General features: G+C 40.0%; 1 protein-coding gene across 2 annotated transcripts in view; it reads left to right on the top strand.

Moving 5' to 3' along the window:
* The first annotated feature begins 245 nt into the window (after nt 1-245).
* Nucleotides 246-17,079, top strand: part of LOC110508243 (E3 ubiquitin-protein ligase rnf213-alpha) — a 51,939-nt gene continuing 35,105 nt past the window's right edge. The window contains exons 1-19 of one of the 2 annotated variants that reach the window (XM_036967107.1): nt 246-420; nt 3,946-4,229; nt 4,940-5,202; nt 5,288-5,488; nt 5,676-5,868; nt 6,085-6,140; nt 6,312-6,468; nt 8,746-8,880; nt 9,029-9,127; nt 9,582-9,704; nt 9,856-10,039; nt 10,229-10,402; nt 10,549-10,701; nt 13,089-13,711; nt 14,013-14,172; nt 14,280-14,497; nt 14,856-14,993; nt 15,297-15,458; nt 15,637-16,927. In XM_036967107.1, the coding sequence (XP_036823002.1) occupies nt 3,999-4,229; nt 4,940-5,202; nt 5,288-5,488; nt 5,676-5,868; nt 6,085-6,140; nt 6,312-6,468; nt 8,746-8,880; nt 9,029-9,127; nt 9,582-9,704; nt 9,856-10,039; nt 10,229-10,402; nt 10,549-10,701; nt 13,089-13,711; nt 14,013-14,172; nt 14,280-14,497; nt 14,856-14,993; nt 15,297-15,458; nt 15,637-16,927 (4,561 nt within the window). In that variant the 5' untranslated portion in view covers nt 246-420; nt 3,946-3,998. The remainder of the gene's footprint in view (nt 421-3,945; nt 4,230-4,939; nt 5,203-5,287; nt 5,489-5,675; nt 5,869-6,084; nt 6,141-6,311; nt 6,469-8,745; nt 8,881-9,028; nt 9,128-9,581; nt 9,705-9,855; nt 10,040-10,228; nt 10,403-10,548; nt 10,702-13,088; nt 13,712-14,012; nt 14,173-14,279; nt 14,498-14,855; nt 14,994-15,296; nt 15,459-15,636; nt 16,928-17,079) is intronic. The other variant, XM_036967106.1, reaches the window with a different exon arrangement.

Genomic DNA, 17,079 nt, shown 5'->3' with positions numbered 1-17,079 from the left:
GACTTGTGGACTTTAATCAAGTGTGTGAACAATTATATAATCAAGGGATGTACTCAATGTATTACTGAAATATATTCAACTGATTATTGCATTTACAAAATCAACATGGGTGTTTAGACTAGTTGTCCATTGTCTTTATTCAACTGACTTCAACATGAGGTTTATTCACCACTCATGAACATGTTTTATTTTGTTTACACAGTGCTTTGGGGAAAGATGGATTCCTTGTTGAAGGACAAGTGGTGATTCCCAACTGGAATAAGATTGATATTTGTTCCATACCCTATAAATATTTTGTTTATAGTAAGTGGAATGGGAAGCACTATGATCACGGTACATATGAGCACATCTACCAGACAAACTCAACGCTATTTGTCAACAGGTGTCTGTCCATCAGTCAAAAGCTTTTGACACTCGAAGGTACAGTTTAATGTTGTATAATCCCTATACTGCATTTGCAAATGCAACTGATTTTGTTGAGACGAGGTTAGACAATGTGTATTAACAGAGCCTCTTTTGTCAACACTTGTTGCAAAGCCCATATTGCTCTAAAATGTATATACAGTATTCCATTTCAAAACTATAAATCCAGTCTGAAAAGATGCATATAATTGTTTGGTTACAAATATAGTTGAAGTCTGAAGTTTACATACACCTTAGCCAAATACATTTAAACTCAGTTTTTCACAATTCCTGACATTTAATCAGAGTACAATTTCCCTGTCTTAGGTCAGTTAGGATCACCACTTTATTTTAAGAATGTGAAATGTCAGAATAACAGTAGAGAGAATGATTTATTTCAGCTTTTATTTCTTTCATCACATTCCCAGTGGGTCAGAAGTTTACATACACTCAATTCGTATTTGGTAGCATTGCCTTTAAATTGTTTAGCTTGGGTCAAACATTTTGGGAAGCCTTCCACAAGCTTCCCACAATAAGTTGGGTGAATTTTGGCCCATTCCTCCTGACAGAGCTGGTGTAACTGAGTCAGGTTTGTAGGCATCCTTGCTGGCACACACTTGTTCAGTTCTGCACACAAATTGTCTCTAGAATTGAGGTCAGGGCGTTGTGATGGCCACTCCAATACCTTGACTTTGTTGTCCTTAAGCCATTTTGCCAAAACTTTACAAGTATGCTTGGGGTCATTGTCCATTTGGAAGACCCATTTGCGACCAAGCTTTAACTTCCTAAACGTCTGACCCACTGGAATTGTGAAATCAAATCAAATTTATTTATATAGCCCTTCGTACATCAGCTGATATCTCAAAGTACTGTACAGAAACCCAGCCTAAAACCCCAAACAGCAAGCAATGCAGGTGTAGAAGCACGGTGGCTAGGAAAAACTCCATAGAAAGGCCAAAACCTAGGAAGAAACCTAGAGAGGAACCAGGCTATGTGGGGTGGCCAGTCCTCTTCTGGCTGTGCCGTGTGGAGATTATAACAGAGCATGGCCAAGATGTTCAAATGTTCATAAATGACCAGCATGGTCCAATAATAATAAGGCAGAACAGTTGAAACTGGAGCAGCAGCACGGCCAGGTGGACTGGGGACAGCAAGGAGTCATCATGTCAGGTAGTCCTGAGGCATGGTCCTAGGGCTCAGGTCCTCTGAGAGAGAGAGAAAGAAAGAGAGAATTAGAAAGAGCACACTTAAATTCACACAGGACACCGAATAGGACAGGAGAAGTACTCCAGATATAACAAACTGACCCTAGCCCCCCGACACACAAACTACTGCAGCATAAATACTGGAGGCTGAGACAGGAGGGGTCAGGAGACACTGTGGCCCCATCTGAGGACACCCCCGGACAGGGCCAAACAGGAAGGATATAACCCCACCCACTTTGCCAAAGCACAGCCCCCACACCACTAGAGGGATATCTTCAACCACCAACTTACCATCCTGAGACAAGGCCGAGTATAGCCCACAAAGATCTCCGCCACGGCACAACCCGAGGGGGGGGCAATCCAGACAGGAAGATCACACCAGTGACTCAACCCACTCAAGTGATGCACCCCTCCCAGGGACGGTATGAAAGAGCCCCAGTAAGCCAGTGACTCAGCCCCTGTAATAGGGTTAGAGGCAGAGAATCCCAGAGGAAAGAGGGGAACCGTCCAGGCAGAGACAGCAAGGGCGGTTCGTTGCTCCAGAGCCTTTCCGTTCACCTTCCCACTCCTGGGCCAGACTACACTCAATCATATGACCCACTGAAGAGATGAGTCTTCAGTAAAGACTTAAAGGTTGAGACCGAGTTTGCGTCTCTTACATGGGTAGGCAGACCATTCCATAAAAATGGAGCTCTATAGGAGAAAGCTCTGCCTCCAGCTGTTTGCTTAGAAATTCTAGGGACAATTAGGAGGCCTGCGTCTTGTGACCGTAGCGTACGTGTAGGTATGTACGGCAGGACCAAATCAGAGAGATAGGTAGGAGCAAGCCCATGTAATGATAGATTATTTCACTTATAATTCACTGTATCACAATTCCAGTGGGTCAGAAGTTCACACACACTAAGTTGACTGCCTTTAAACAGCTTGGAAAATTCCAGAAAAGGATGTCATGGCTTTAGAAACTTCCGATAGGCTAATTGACATCAGTTGAGTCAATTGGAGGTGTACCTGTGGATGTATTTCAAGGCCTACCTTCAAACTCAGTGCCTCTTTGCTTGACATAATGGGAAAATCAAAAGAAATCAGCCCTGACCTCAGAAAAAAATTTGTAGACCACAAGTCTGGAGCATTTTCAAAACGCCTGAAGGTACCATGTTCATCTGTACAAACAATAGTACGCAAGTATACGGTAAACACCATGGGACCACGCATGTCTCCTAGAGATGAACTTACTTTGGTGTGAAAAGTACAAATCAATCCCAGAACAACATCAAAGGACTTTGTGAAGATGCCGGAGGAAACAGGTACAAAAGTATCTATATCCACAGTTAAACGAGTCCTATATCGACATAACCTGAAAGGCCGCTAGGCCAAACACTTCTCCAAAACCACCATAAAAAAGCTAGACCACGGTTTGCAACTTCACATGGGGACAAAACTGTACTTTTTGGAGAAATGTCCTCTGGTCTGATGAAAGAAAAATAGAACTGTTTGGACAAAATTACCATTGTTATGTCTGGAGGAAAAAGGGGGAGACTTGCAAGCCGAAGAACACCATCCCAACAGTGAAGCATGGGGGTGGCAGCATCATGTTGTGGGGGTGCTTTGCTGCAGGAGGGACTGGTGCACTTCAAAGAATAGATGGCATCACGAGGAGGAAAAATTATGTGGATATATTGAAGCAACATCTCAAGACATCAGTCAGGAAGTTAAAGCTTGGTCGCAAATGTGTCTTCCAAATGGACAATGACCACAAGCATACTTCCAAAGTTGTGGCAAAATGGCTTAAGGACAACAAAGTCAAGGTATTGGAGTGGCCATTACAAAGCCCTGACTTCAATTCTATAGAACATTTGTGGGCAGAACTGAAAAAGTGTGTGCGAGCAAGGAGGCCTACAAACCTGACTCAGTTACACCAGCTCTGTGAGGAGGAATGGGCCAAAATTCACCCAACTTATTGTGGGAAGCTTGTGGAAGGCTTCCCAAAATGTTTGACCCAAGCTAAACAATTTAAAGGCAATGCTACCAAATACGAATTGAGTGTATGTAAACTTCTGACCCACTGGGAATGTGATGAAAGAAATAAAAGCTTAAATAAATCACTCTCTACTATTATTCTGTCATTTCACACTCTTAAAATAAACTGGTGATCCTAACTGACCTAAGACAGGGAATTGTTACTAAGATTAAAAAAAAAAACTGAGTTTAAATGTATTTGGCTAAGGTGTTTAGAAACTTCTGACTTCAACTGTATATAGTAATATAACAATATTTGTTTATGATTTGTTTTCTCTGCAACGATGCATTCAAACCAAACCTCAACATTATTTATCTTAAGGTGAATGGCACCAGTATGACGATGTTGTATATCCACAACCAAAACAAGACTTTATGTCACCTCTTACAAACTGGTGGAATAACATGAAGAGCACCTTAGTAAAGGGAAGACAGCTGGCTGCAAAGGTGATGTTGGAAGGCATATTTGATCTTCTGAGAACCTGGACTGAAGTGAATGTGAGGAGTTTCTTTTCCCAGCTCCAGCAATTCTTCTCCACATACAGCTATCCCTGTGTCTATGACGGTGGAAAGACAACATGGGATTTATTGTTTGGAGAAGAAGAGGTACGTTTAAACTTGACATCTATAGAATGCTGCATTTCATGTAGACATACATGTACTCTGAGCAGAAATATAAACACAACATGCAACAATTTCAATGATTTTACTGAGTTACAGTTCATATAAGGAAATCAGTCAATTGAAATAAATAAATTAGTTCCTAACCTATGAATTTCACGACTGGGTATGGGCACAGCCATGGGTGGGCCTGGGAGGACATAGGCCGGATGTGGTTCTTTTATTGTCCTCAGCACAAGGTGCACCTGTGTAATGATCATGTTGTTTAATCAGCTTCTTGATATGCCACACCTGTCCGGTGGATGGATTGTCTTGGCAAAGGAGAAATGCTCACCAACAGGGATGTCAACAAATTAGTGTACAATATTTTTGCTAAATAAGCTTTTTGTGCATATGGAACATTTTCTGGGATCATTTATTTCAGCTCATGAAACATGGGACCAACACTTTACATGTTGCGTTTTTATTTTTGTTCAGTATAATTGAATTAACGAAACCGCCCAGGACTTCAAATCCATAGTTGCCATATTCTTGTGTAGAGCCAACAAAATGATGCACGCACAAACTCACACAAAATAGTTTCCCCATTGCAAAAGTTCAATCTTTTTTTTTTTTTGCTTAAAATGTTTAAAGTGCAAAGTGATATTAATAAAATGTTGAGTGATATTTAACATTATTTATATGTATTCCCACAGGTGAGAAGCCTCATGAAAAACTTCATGGAGAAAAACCTAGATCCTCAGTCCCAAAAGGGCAGAGAAAAGCATGAGGTTTTCCTCTCAGACCCACTGAAAGCAGGAATTATTATCCTGATTGTGTACAACAAGTACAGATTAAAAGAGGACAACGGAAGTCAACTCTCTCATCTTTGTCAGCTGCTCTGCCTGCCAAAAAAGCCAAGAGATGATTTCCTTGCTTACTGGACAGACTTCACCCAAGGCCTACCCGAGCATATTAGGTCATTGTCTTTTATTCAGTTAACCTTGAAATCCGGAGGTTATTATGAATGTCAAGCTAATATGTGGTTATTTGTATACATCTAGTGTTGCAGAGGAAGTTGAGTCGCTATGCAACTTTGCAAGAGAGAGGAGTGTTGTGAGCTGGATCTTGGTCATCCCTCTCCTGCATCTGCTTCGAGGGGACAGCAAGCCCTTTGAGCCCGTTCCACCCACCATGGATCCACCGTTTGCCACCTGGGCAGGGCTTAAAGGGATCAAAATAAAAGACTCCTACAGAGACACAAGGTATGAATCTGTGAAATGTCGACTTGAGATTGGTTCCAAAGCTGGAGTTTAAATGGAACTTAAAACTACAACAGTTTTTTGATAAGCTGCATTTCAAACTTGTATCAGAAAACCATTTCCTTCTCACTGTAGAATATTTGATTGGTCATGTTTAATATCTTAATGAGACTCTTGGCTGTGAATCCAGGGGCCTGATGAAGGTCATGACAGAACACAAACACCTGGTGGAGGTGGATCATCTACTTGTGCGCTCCTGGATGTGTCTGCTACAGTTGGAAGACTTGATGAGCTTTATATCAGCCATCCATGTGGGTGTCTTGGACACACTTCAGCAACTCCAGTTCAGTCTCAAGTCTGTAATGTCTTACTACACCTATAGGGTATGTGACCTTGGTTGAAAAGTTATTTCTTGCAACAATGAGGCAAAAAATTATGATGTTATGGACTGAGATTAAATTCTGGATGCAGTCCATAACTTTGTGAGTTCATAGTCTGCTTTGATTGAGAATTGCAGCATGTAATCATATCAAGGTAGTACAATGTCCAGGATTTAGTGGCGATATACTGTACTAAACAACGATATGTCATTTATCTAGCAACCAGTGAAAGCGATTTTGTCATATCTTATTGAAATTACTGGACAACACTTCAGGTAAAGAAATGATATTTTTACTATGTTATCTCTAGAGAAAATATCCAACAATTAAAAGTGACGTTCCTTTAAAATATTGTATTATAAATAATTTGAGCTTCATGCAGTTACAGAACATCCTGTAGTGTTCCTTGACCCTCACAAGTTATTTGTTGTTGTTGTTGTTTTCAGTGATAACAGATATGGAGAATGTTGCTTGAAAACAGCTGTGAGTGTTCTGGGGACAATCTGTAAAGATACTGCTGATTCAGACCGCTGTGAGCTTCCACTGGACTGCCTGCATCTGGTCAGTCTGATTGCAGAAACTGCCGGAAGCTCCCATCCACAGGTACGCCCTATGTGAATGGAAAGTGTTTTGCTTTCTGAATATCAAATCAAATTGTATTGGTCACATACACGTGTTTAGCAGATGTTATTGCGGGTGTAGCTAAATGCTTGTGCTTATAGCTCCCGACGGTGCAGTAATATCTAACAGTTTCACAACGTATACCCGAAAATATACGTAAATCTAAGTAAGGAATGGATTAAGATTATTATGGATTGGATTATATATATATATATATATATATATATCTACAGTGCCTTGCGAAAGTATTCGGCCCCCTTGAACTTTGCGACCTTTTGCCACATTTCAGGCTTCAAACATAAAGATATAAAACTGTATTTTTTTGTGAAGAATCAACAACAAGTGGGACACAATCATGAAGTGGAACGACATTTATTGGATATTTCAAACTTTTTTAACAAATCAAAAACTGAAAAATTGGGCGTGCAAAATTATTGAGCCCCTTTACTTTCAGTGCAGCAAACTCTCTCCAGAAGTTCAGTGAGGATCTCTGAATGATCCAATGTTGACCTAAATGACTAATGATGATAAATACAATCCACCTGTGTGTAATCAAGTCTCCGTATAAATGCACCTGCACTGTCTCAGAGGTCCGTTAAAAGCGCAGAGAGCATTATGAAGAACAAGGAACACACCAGGCAGGTCCGAGATACTGTTGTGAAGAAGTTTAAAGCCGGATTTGGATACAAAAATATTTCCCAAGCTTTAAACATCCCAAGGAGCACTGTGCAAGCGATAATATTGAAATGGAAGGAGTATCAGACCACTGCAAATCTACCAAGATCTGGCCGTCCCTCTAAACTTTCAGCTCATACAAGGAGAAGACTGATCAGAGATGCAGCCAAGAGGCCCATGATCACTCTGGATGAACTGCAGAGATCTACAGCTGAGGTGGGAGACTCTGTCCATAGGACAACAATCAGTCGTATATTGCACAAATCTGGCCTTTATGGAAGAGTGGCAAGAAGAAAGCCATTTCTTAAAGATATCCATAAAAGTGTTGTTTAAAGTTTGCCACAAGCCACCTGGGAGACACACCAAACATGTTGAAGGTCCTCTGGTCAGATGAAACCAAAATTGAACTTTTTGGCAACAATGCAAAACGTGATGTTTGGCGTAAAAGCAACACAGCTCATCACACTGAACACATCATCCCCACTGTCAAACATGGTGGTGGCAGCATCATGGTTTGGGCCTGCTTTTCTTCAGCAGGGACAGGGAAGATGGTTAAAATTGATGGGAAGATGGATGGAGCCAAATACAGGACCATTCTGGAAGAAAACCTGATGGAGTCTGCAAAAGACCTGAGACTGGGACGGAGATTTGTCTTCCAACAAGACAATGATCCAAAACATAAAGCAAAATCTACAATGGAATGGTTCAAAAATAAACATATCCAGGTGTTAGAATGGCCAAGTCAAAGTCCAGACCTGAATCCAATCGAGAATCTGTGGAAAGAACTGAAAACTGCTGTTCACAAATGCTCTCGATCCAACCTCACTGAGCTCGAGCTGTTTTGCAAGGAGGAATGGGAAAAAATGTCAGTCTCTCGATGTGCAAAACTGATAGAGACATACCCCAAGCGACTTACAGCTGTAATCGCAGCAAAAGGTGGCACTACAAAGTATTAACTTAAGGGGGCTGAATAATTTTGCACGCCCAATTTTTCAGTTTTTGATTTGTTAAAAAAGTTTGAAATATCCAATAAATGTCGTTCCACTTCATGATTGTGTCCCACTTGTTGTTGATTCTTCACAAAAAAATACAGTTTTATATCTTTATGTTTGAAGCCTGGAATGTGGCAAAAGGTCGCAAAGTTCAAGGGGGCCGAATACTTTCGCAAGGCACTGTATCTATCTATCTATCTATCTATCTATCTATCTGAGCAGGATTGGAATAAAATACAGTGACATAGTATAGAATACAGTATATACATATGAGATGGGTGATGCAATATTTACAAATGGTGGTTGTGAATGTCTTTTGCTGTTCAATTCCATACAACGTAATAGTTCTGACAGACTAAGTCAAATGGGAGATATTTCGGTACTTCTCAACATGTTCATTTTCTAATATTTTTCTATTGCTTTATTTGAGCACAATTCTTGGTAAAAGTGATTTGAATGCAAACGCATTTTAAATGAGGAATCAGATAAAAATATGAGTGTTATTCTTCATAACTATAATATGATCATTATAGTATAATATTATTAATAATAATAATAATAATATCAGAATGATCAATGGTTTGGTTCCCAGTCCGTGAAAAGTAAGGAAAACAAAGTTCTGGAGGAGACACTTCGAACAATGAGGGACTGGCGACGAAAAGCATTCCCAAGCAAATCGGTTAACCATGGGTCCTATTTTACCTCAAAGATTGAGCCTGAAATGAAGGTAGGAATGTCAGACTTAAAGTCAAAGCAATGATAACTGTGCAGTTTTAAATCCTTATCAGAAGAATCAGTCAAAATAATTGTACATTAGCATAGAATTTTGATGTGTACAGTGATTGTTTCACATTCAGAGAGATTATTTTCTCTAGGTCTGGAAAAGGTTGATCTCAGTCACGTTTGGGAATGAAGAATTCACTGAACTATGGAGAAGTACTTTCTTGAATGATTTTGAAGGAAAACTAAAAAAGGTATTTATTATGCTTTAAATCAATTGTAAAATATATTTAAATTCACTGTAAAACATATAATACATTTAACGGGGCAATCTGGAATAGGTACATATAATTTTTTTTTTACTTTTAAAAGAATCAATGTCTAATCATATGCTTAGTTGAACTGTCATTCCCCATCAGAAACAAAAAGCTTGTTTGTAAACAAGGTAATTGTAAATAATTGTATAGATTCACAATATAGTTAAAACGTATCATTTTGATCTCATTGATGGTCCTTGCATTCATAGCTCTGTCTATGAAATTTAAAGTGGTTACATTTCTCTAGCCCCATATCCTCAGCTGTTTATCAAAACACGTGGCGGGGTGACCGCTTTGCAGTTTTTGATTTTCGGATTGCCCATCTAACAAAAAAAAATAGCCATTTGTACTACTGTGAAAGTAAAAACTGTTGATCGTGTGTGTCCTTCAGGAGAAGCCCATGCATCAGATTCAAATCTACTGTGACAAGATCGAGGAAGTGGGCAAGACAAGTCCCTATTTGTGTAACTCTCTGGAGAAATGTGCCTTGGAGGCAGTCACCGCCATTTGCCAGGCAAGATTACATTTTTTGTATGATACTGTATGTACCTCGAATGATAAAATGTATTTGAAGTGCGTATGTATGACAGTAAATGCTTCATCCTATTTTAAAAAGTTGTAATGGTTTCGATGTTGTATTGTGTCTTACCACTTTTCATTATCAGGACAAATCTAATCTTTGTGAGCTGTTGAAGAAACATGACTTCAGCAAGTTTGAGAAGCTGATGTCTGTGATAGTGCTGAAGTCCTGGCCCAAAAATAGCGATGGACAGTACGTCGAGGGCGAGGAGTTGGTGATGAAGCACCTTCTCAGCTGGCCTATGGCCATAAGCATCTTCCAAGTACAAGGTGCATATAGTATACATGCATTGCATTGCATTGCAACACATACAAAAAAGAAAAGAACACAGACCTGCCTTTATTACATCCTGAGCCTTTGCATTCAGAGCCTTGTGTTTGAGTAAGATCATATCCCCCCCCCCCCCCCCCCCCCCCATTTTCTTTCTACCCACAATTGACACTTTTGTCTACTTTCAGGTGCAAATGGAGCGTTGATTAACCGGTTGACAGATGAAGCTAAAGAGCGGATGGGAGTGGCAAGCTCTGCGTTCTGTTCTGTCGCAAAGAAATTCATCTACGGGAAAATCCAGATCCAGACTCTCAATCAAATCCTTGAAAGAAAAACAGAATTCACTCAGTTGCTGAAGATAGGTGATTGTTCTGGGAAATAGTCAACAATAAAAAAAATATATATATATATATATATATATATAGTTAAAATTGTTTCACTCCAGATGGAAAAAGAACATCTCAAACTGTAGGATGTGTGTTGACGTCAGTATTTTTTCCAAAAACAGATGACCTGTGTGATGACGGTCGTTGTCAGGACGGGGACACCATGAAACGATTACTGAGATGGAGAGCGGAGGAAGTGGAGGCTATCGTCAATGACAAGAAGATGGTTGAAGGCCTTCTTATATTTTGCCACAAACTCCAGGAACATCTCAAAAGTGAGTTCAATGTTTTCAACTCTATATATTTCTTAAGAGCTTTATGATATTTGTTTAAGTATTTGCAACATTTTCCTCACGCAAAACAACAGTGGCATATCGCAAGGTCTGAACACGCAACGTGTAAAGTATTGGTCCCATTTGTCATGAGCTGAAATAAAAGTTCCCAGAAATGTTCCATAAGCACAAATTGATTATTTCTCTCAAATGTTGTGCACAAATTTGTTTACATCCCTATTAGTGAACATTTCTCCTTTTGCCATTTCCACCTGACAGGTGTGGCATATCAAGAAGCTGATTAAACATCATGATCATTACACAGGTGCACCTTGTGCTAGGGACAATAAAAGTCCATTCTAAAATGTGCCGTTTTGTCACACAACACAATGCCACAGATGTCTCCAAGTTTTGAGGGAGTGTGCAATTGGCATGCTGACTGCAGGAATGTCCACCAGAGAAAAATGTATCTCTATTTTTCAAATTTTGCCATGAGGCTGAGGGACAATGTTGCTGTTTTAGAGTTCAGGGATTCTTGAAAAACTTTCTTTCCACAAATATTTGTCTTAATTAATATGAACAACATTTGAAATATATATTTGATAGGCCAAAGTATCAACTAATACACCATGTAAAGGAACAACCTATTTATATACTGTATATTTATTTCATAAAATGCAGCTAAACTGGATTTATGTCAACTATTGTCAGGCATTACATTTTTACAATTATTGTCCAGCAAGTGTTTAATTCTAACATTAGATGTAAAAAAAAAATTCAATACAAATCTCCAAACTTATTTTTGTTTTGTTTTATAGCACTACATAATGCTCCAGGGCTTGTTTTGTTAGCATTTTTGTCATGTTTTTTAAATTTAGAACATAAAGGAAACATTTCCCCTTACGTCTAGCACAGCAAATACTTCGATTGTTTCAGCATATGTTGCAGAACAGTGATTACAATGGTTTCTTTTTCAGAATATTGACAAAGAAATCTATCTTTAAGGGGAGTTGACAACAGAAGCTCTAAACCGACATATTCTTGCCTCTAAAAAGAAAAGTTCAATACAAATCATTTGTAAAATATGGAAAAACCATTCTATCAGATCTTTCAGCACCGAGTTGAAGTTGGACCAAAATCTGACTGAGTTAATGTTTCGTGGAGTTGACAAATATTACATTTTTCTTTTTCATTCACAGTATATAAAAAAATAAAAAAAGCCTCTGGAGGCACGTAGAGGCCAAATTGTGTTCCGTACCGCATCGCTGTGCGCCTCTAAAATTTTGTAACGATATGGAGGGATTCCTTCACAACCGCTCTGCGCTGCTCAGCAAAGCGCAAGAAGTATGAATGCCCTGACTTCGTACAGAGGACATAACTGTAAATGCTGCACGGCCAATCAACACAGATGTCGGATTGACCATGCAGTGACTTTTTAAGAAGCGGTAGATCTGTTCTATGTACGCTATTTCTATGCTTCCCGTTCTTAACTTTAGCTTTTGCGTGTTTTACTTCTGGTTTTGTACACCAGCTTCAAACAGATGAAAATATAATATTTTTGGGTTATGGAGAAGATATCTCAAAGCGGTTTAGATGGTATAATGATTCTCTACACCACCAGGGGTTCCCAAACTTTTTCACTCTGGGCCCCCCTGCAGCTGTTATTATTTAATTTCAAACACTGTTTTTAGAGAGTTTGAAATTGGGATCCTTTGCTTCGGATCAGGGCATTTCCAGGCATAGAGCTGACATGGAAATGTAATAAATAATATTGAAAGTATTTTGAAAATTCCCTCAAATAAATGTTTTCCCTTATATAATTTCCCCAAGATGTAAAGCTCAAATAATGCAAAAAAGTATATATTTTTTTCAACAATAAAAATAAGGATTGACCGTACTTTCAAGAATCCCTGAGCTAATTTCCTGCCAATCTACACATTTTGCCTTGAGGCTGAGAAAATTATGCAATTTTAAAAGCTTATTTCTTGTAATATATATATATATATATATATATATATATATTATATATATATATATATATATATTTTTTTTTTAATGTCATGACTTATGACGTTTTCAAATGCTATCTGGGGGACCTCCGGGGCCCCCCAAAGCTCGTGGCCCCCCCTGCCTTGTGGGGGCTGCGGGGCTGTGTGCTACGCCAGTGACCGATATGTGCAAATAATTTCCCTGAGGAGACGATTATATTTAACCACAGTTTAAGAAAACTGTGTGATTCAGTTATAGAATGCACAACTCACCATGAATTTAGGATTGTTATAGTTATTTTGTTCATTGCATGCATTTCTTTGCTTGAGGAAATTGTAGCCCTATGACTTGACATAACACTCATGGTTAAGGTTCTCAATAAATGCCATATTAATCCACAGTCGATGTGAGAGAGCTGCAGCGCAAAAACCAAGAGAACATAGATCAGATGACGCTGGATGATTTCATGGAAGTTCACAGACTTGACCATGACTCCTCTAATGTAACTGGGGTGGTCACATACTTCAACCTGTGTGATGACACCAGGCAGATGGCATCTAGCCTACGTGCTATCAGGGACAGCTACATTTTCACTATGTGTTGGGAGAACCAAGCCAAAGAGCTTTCACAAAACCAACTTGACACAGATGAGACAGAACCAAAGCCTGAGAGGGAGACAGAAGTGTACACTCTCGATCTGATCCACAGCGAAATATTCCAGAGTTGCAACGATAAATACAGGAGCATCTATGACAGTTTGAGATCTGGTACGATATCATTGGAGGAGGTGGATAGTATCTTTGAAGCCTACAAAGACAAGTACAAAGACATGGAAAAAGATCTGAAAATAATGTGCAGGATCAACTCAGCTGATGATGGAAGATGGATCAAGAGCAGAGTCCAGCAAATCCAACAATACCATGACCTTCATCTAGCATTGAAATCGGCCAAGATCATTATGGATGTCAGAGAGACTATCTGTCCTCAAGGGGACTTCAAAGTACTACAGACACTGCTAGATATGGTGAGTTGGAAAAATTATCACTTCACAAAAGTGATCTTGGTTCAATATATTAAGCATTTCTACACTCTTAGAAAAAAAAAGGTGCTATCTAGAACCTTAAAGGGTTATTCGGCTTTTCCCATATGATAAACCCAAAAGGGTTCTGTAAAGGGTTAATGTAGAACCCTTTCCACAGAGGGTTCTACCTGGAACCCAAAAATGGTTCTCCTATGGGGACAGCGAAGAACCATTTTGGAAGCCTGTTTTCTAAGAGTGTAGCATTGCTATAGTCTATTCATATAAATTATAATGATGTTTCCAGAACACGGAGGACTTTAAGGAAGAGAGTCTGAATCGCATTGATGACAATTTGCTGGAGATCAAGAAGGATCTTGAGGACATCACAGAACCTCGCAGACGGTGTCTTCGAGAGCTCGGACTGAGGATAAACTTTGTCAAATGGGTCAAAGAAGCTCTTGAAGGTGAGGTCATACCAGAAGGCAAGGCAGAAAAAGAGCAGCACCAGTAGTAGCCAACTAGTTAGGGTTTCCCATAACGAACTTAAACAGTTTTTCTTTGCTGTTTTCAGATATCAACGAGCTGAAAGTGTTTGTTGACCTGGCCTCCATCTCCGCCGGTGAGAACGACTTGGATGTGGACCGTGTAGCCTGTTTCCACGATGCTGTTCTTGGTTACTCCTCCATGCTCTATGGCCTTCCACCAGATGCCGACTTTCATGCCTTCAAGGAGGCTTTGGCAAAACTGTGGAAGGCGCTTGGAAATGACAGCAACATACCAAATAAGCTGGTTAGATGTTATGATAATTATGACATATTTAACACTCTGGGGAAAAGCTTGTCAAACCTGAAGGACTGAGGCCTGTATTTCAACATTGTAAAAATGGCTCTTCAGCACTACACTTTCAGAATTGTGTTTTTTTTTGCAGAGCACCATTTACTGGACATGATATAATATGTAATGTAATATAGCAGATAGCTTTTATCCAAAGCGACTCAGTCGTGCGTCCATTCATTTTTTTACTTACGGGTGGACCACGGGAATCAAACCCACAAATCCCGCTATTGCAAGCGCCATGCTCTACAGACTGAGCTACAGACACAATGCTTGAAAACCATATTCACAATTGTTTCCTCCCTGATTGCAGCGGGACACTGCACGTCATTTGGAGTGGCTGAAAACGGTGAAGGACAGCCATGGTTCTGTGGAACTCTCTTCTCTATCATTGGCCACATCCATCAACACAAGAGGCATCTACATTATCAGTGCACAAAACCAGAAGAAGGTATGTTCAATAAAATTAGGAAGGTTACTGTGTTTTATTAACGATTTAAAGATTTGTTTATGTTAGTTTGTTGGAAGATGTATCTTCGTTATTAAGGAGTTACTGTCTAGTAGTGTTGAGCGATTACCGACCTCAGAAGGCACTAATCGCTCAGCACTGCTGTCTATGTTTGTACTCGTACAAGGTTTTCAATTTCTTTCTGCTATTGTTTAACAAGTATCTGTAAGCTCTTTCCTGAATACCCGCATAAGTAGATTGATGCTTCTTAAATTGGATCTTGCCCATGGTTGTTTTCTTCAATAGCTGTGTTTAGACACTGCTCTGAAGCTGCAGATCCCAGAGCACCAGGAGGAAGATCAGATGCGCAACTACTCCTTAGAAGACCTGAGAGATCTGCAGAACAAGCTAATGCTGATGTCTGGAAAGGGGGAACCAAGCCAGATTGAGGTGGATCACTTTACTGAGGTAATGTGATTGGGGACCTTGAGGATCATCACACACCTGAAATAATAATGACTGAAAATATCATGCTATCACAGGATATTTAAACGAACTTACCTGAGATCATATATTGTATTTGTAATATATGATTTTATGTACAGAAACTGAAGTTTTAAACAATAACTTGGCTTTATCTTCTCAGGTTTTTGACAGTGTCCAGAGGCTAGCTGTAGCCTTTGTAGATCTTTATGCTGCTGGGAACCCACTTTTTAGGTGTTGGGAGGCCAAGATTCACTGTAATACTCAAAGTGATACTGGTATCGTAATGGAATTCAACCTTGGCAACATTCTACAAAACATAATGGTGGAGGGCAATGCAATGGACCATCTTACAGACCTGTGCAGGAAGATAGAGGTGTGTTTGGATGACTGGAACAGATTCATGGACAAACAGAGATCTCAGCACTATTACCTCAACTATTACACCGCAGAGCAGATAGTCTACCTTTGTAATGTTTTGACAGAGAAGAATTTGAACACTAAGTTGGATGAAAAGGTTTTGATGATGCTCTCTTTCATCAAACCTGACTGCTCCGTGTCAGATGTGTGGGAGACATGGATGACTTTTCAGAACAACATGACAGAAACTGAGCAAGATGAAGACCCCAGATTTCAGACATTCATTGACCTTCATAATGACTTGGGAGACTTTGATTCTTCTTTTGCTGATGAGGACAAATGTGCCATTGATGTTCTGCAGAGCCTTCTGGATCAGGCTGTTGGTTTACGAAAACTGGATCTGGTCTGGGATGCTTACATGAAAGATATGAGGAGCATTCTCCAGGACTCCTTAGACACCAGAAGCTTTGGTAGATTGCTAGAGATGTTGGCCAACAAAGAGAACCAGGAAGAAGATGATGAAGAACCCATGCTTTTAGAACCAAGTGAGAATACAGTCCGTAGAAAGCTCCCAAAAGGCCTCTTCAATTGTCAACCTAATCTCATAATCTGCCCACAAGATGAAATCTTGACTTCAAGCATCTGCTTGTATATGACCAGTGACTATGAGCAGCTGCCTACCTATGACGAAGTCCTCCTGTGTACCCCTGCCACGTCCTATGAGCAGGTGGAGCTTTTCTTCCGGCGATGTCTCACATCAGGCTACTTGGGCGAGAAGATCTATACCCTGCTCTTCGCAGACCAGCTGAGCTATGAGGTGAGCTACGCAGTGGAGAAGTTATTTCAGAAACTGAGTTCATGTTCCAGGAGCAACTACAGGCTGGTGATCATCTGCAGCGCAGAAAGAGAGCACACCTACATCCCCTCTGCCTTCAATCAGTTCAAACGGAACATGGTGCCACAGGAGTCTCTTGAGAGGATTCAGAGATACCTGTCCAGGCATTACACTGTCCCCTCACACCAGACCAGTGCGGCATCTGTGTTCAAAGGTCGACACTTTGTTGGGATTGTGTCTTCCCAGAGGGCTGGAGTTGGTAAGTCGCACCATACGGAATGTGTTTCACTTCGTATAGTCCCACAGAGCCAATCATGGGTTTTCAAATGTAACCCTGGTATATTTAATATTATGAATGTGTTGGTTTTTTTAAACGTGCGTTTTTAATTTCAGTTGCAAGTCTTGAGTTTC

This window comes from Oncorhynchus mykiss, chromosome 28 (assembly GCF_013265735.2).
Source record: "Oncorhynchus mykiss isolate Arlee chromosome 28, USDA_OmykA_1.1, whole genome shotgun sequence".
Taxonomy (NCBI): Eukaryota; Metazoa; Chordata; class Actinopteri; order Salmoniformes; family Salmonidae; genus Oncorhynchus; species Oncorhynchus mykiss.
This window is presented reverse-complemented; position numbering and strand designations above follow the sequence as displayed.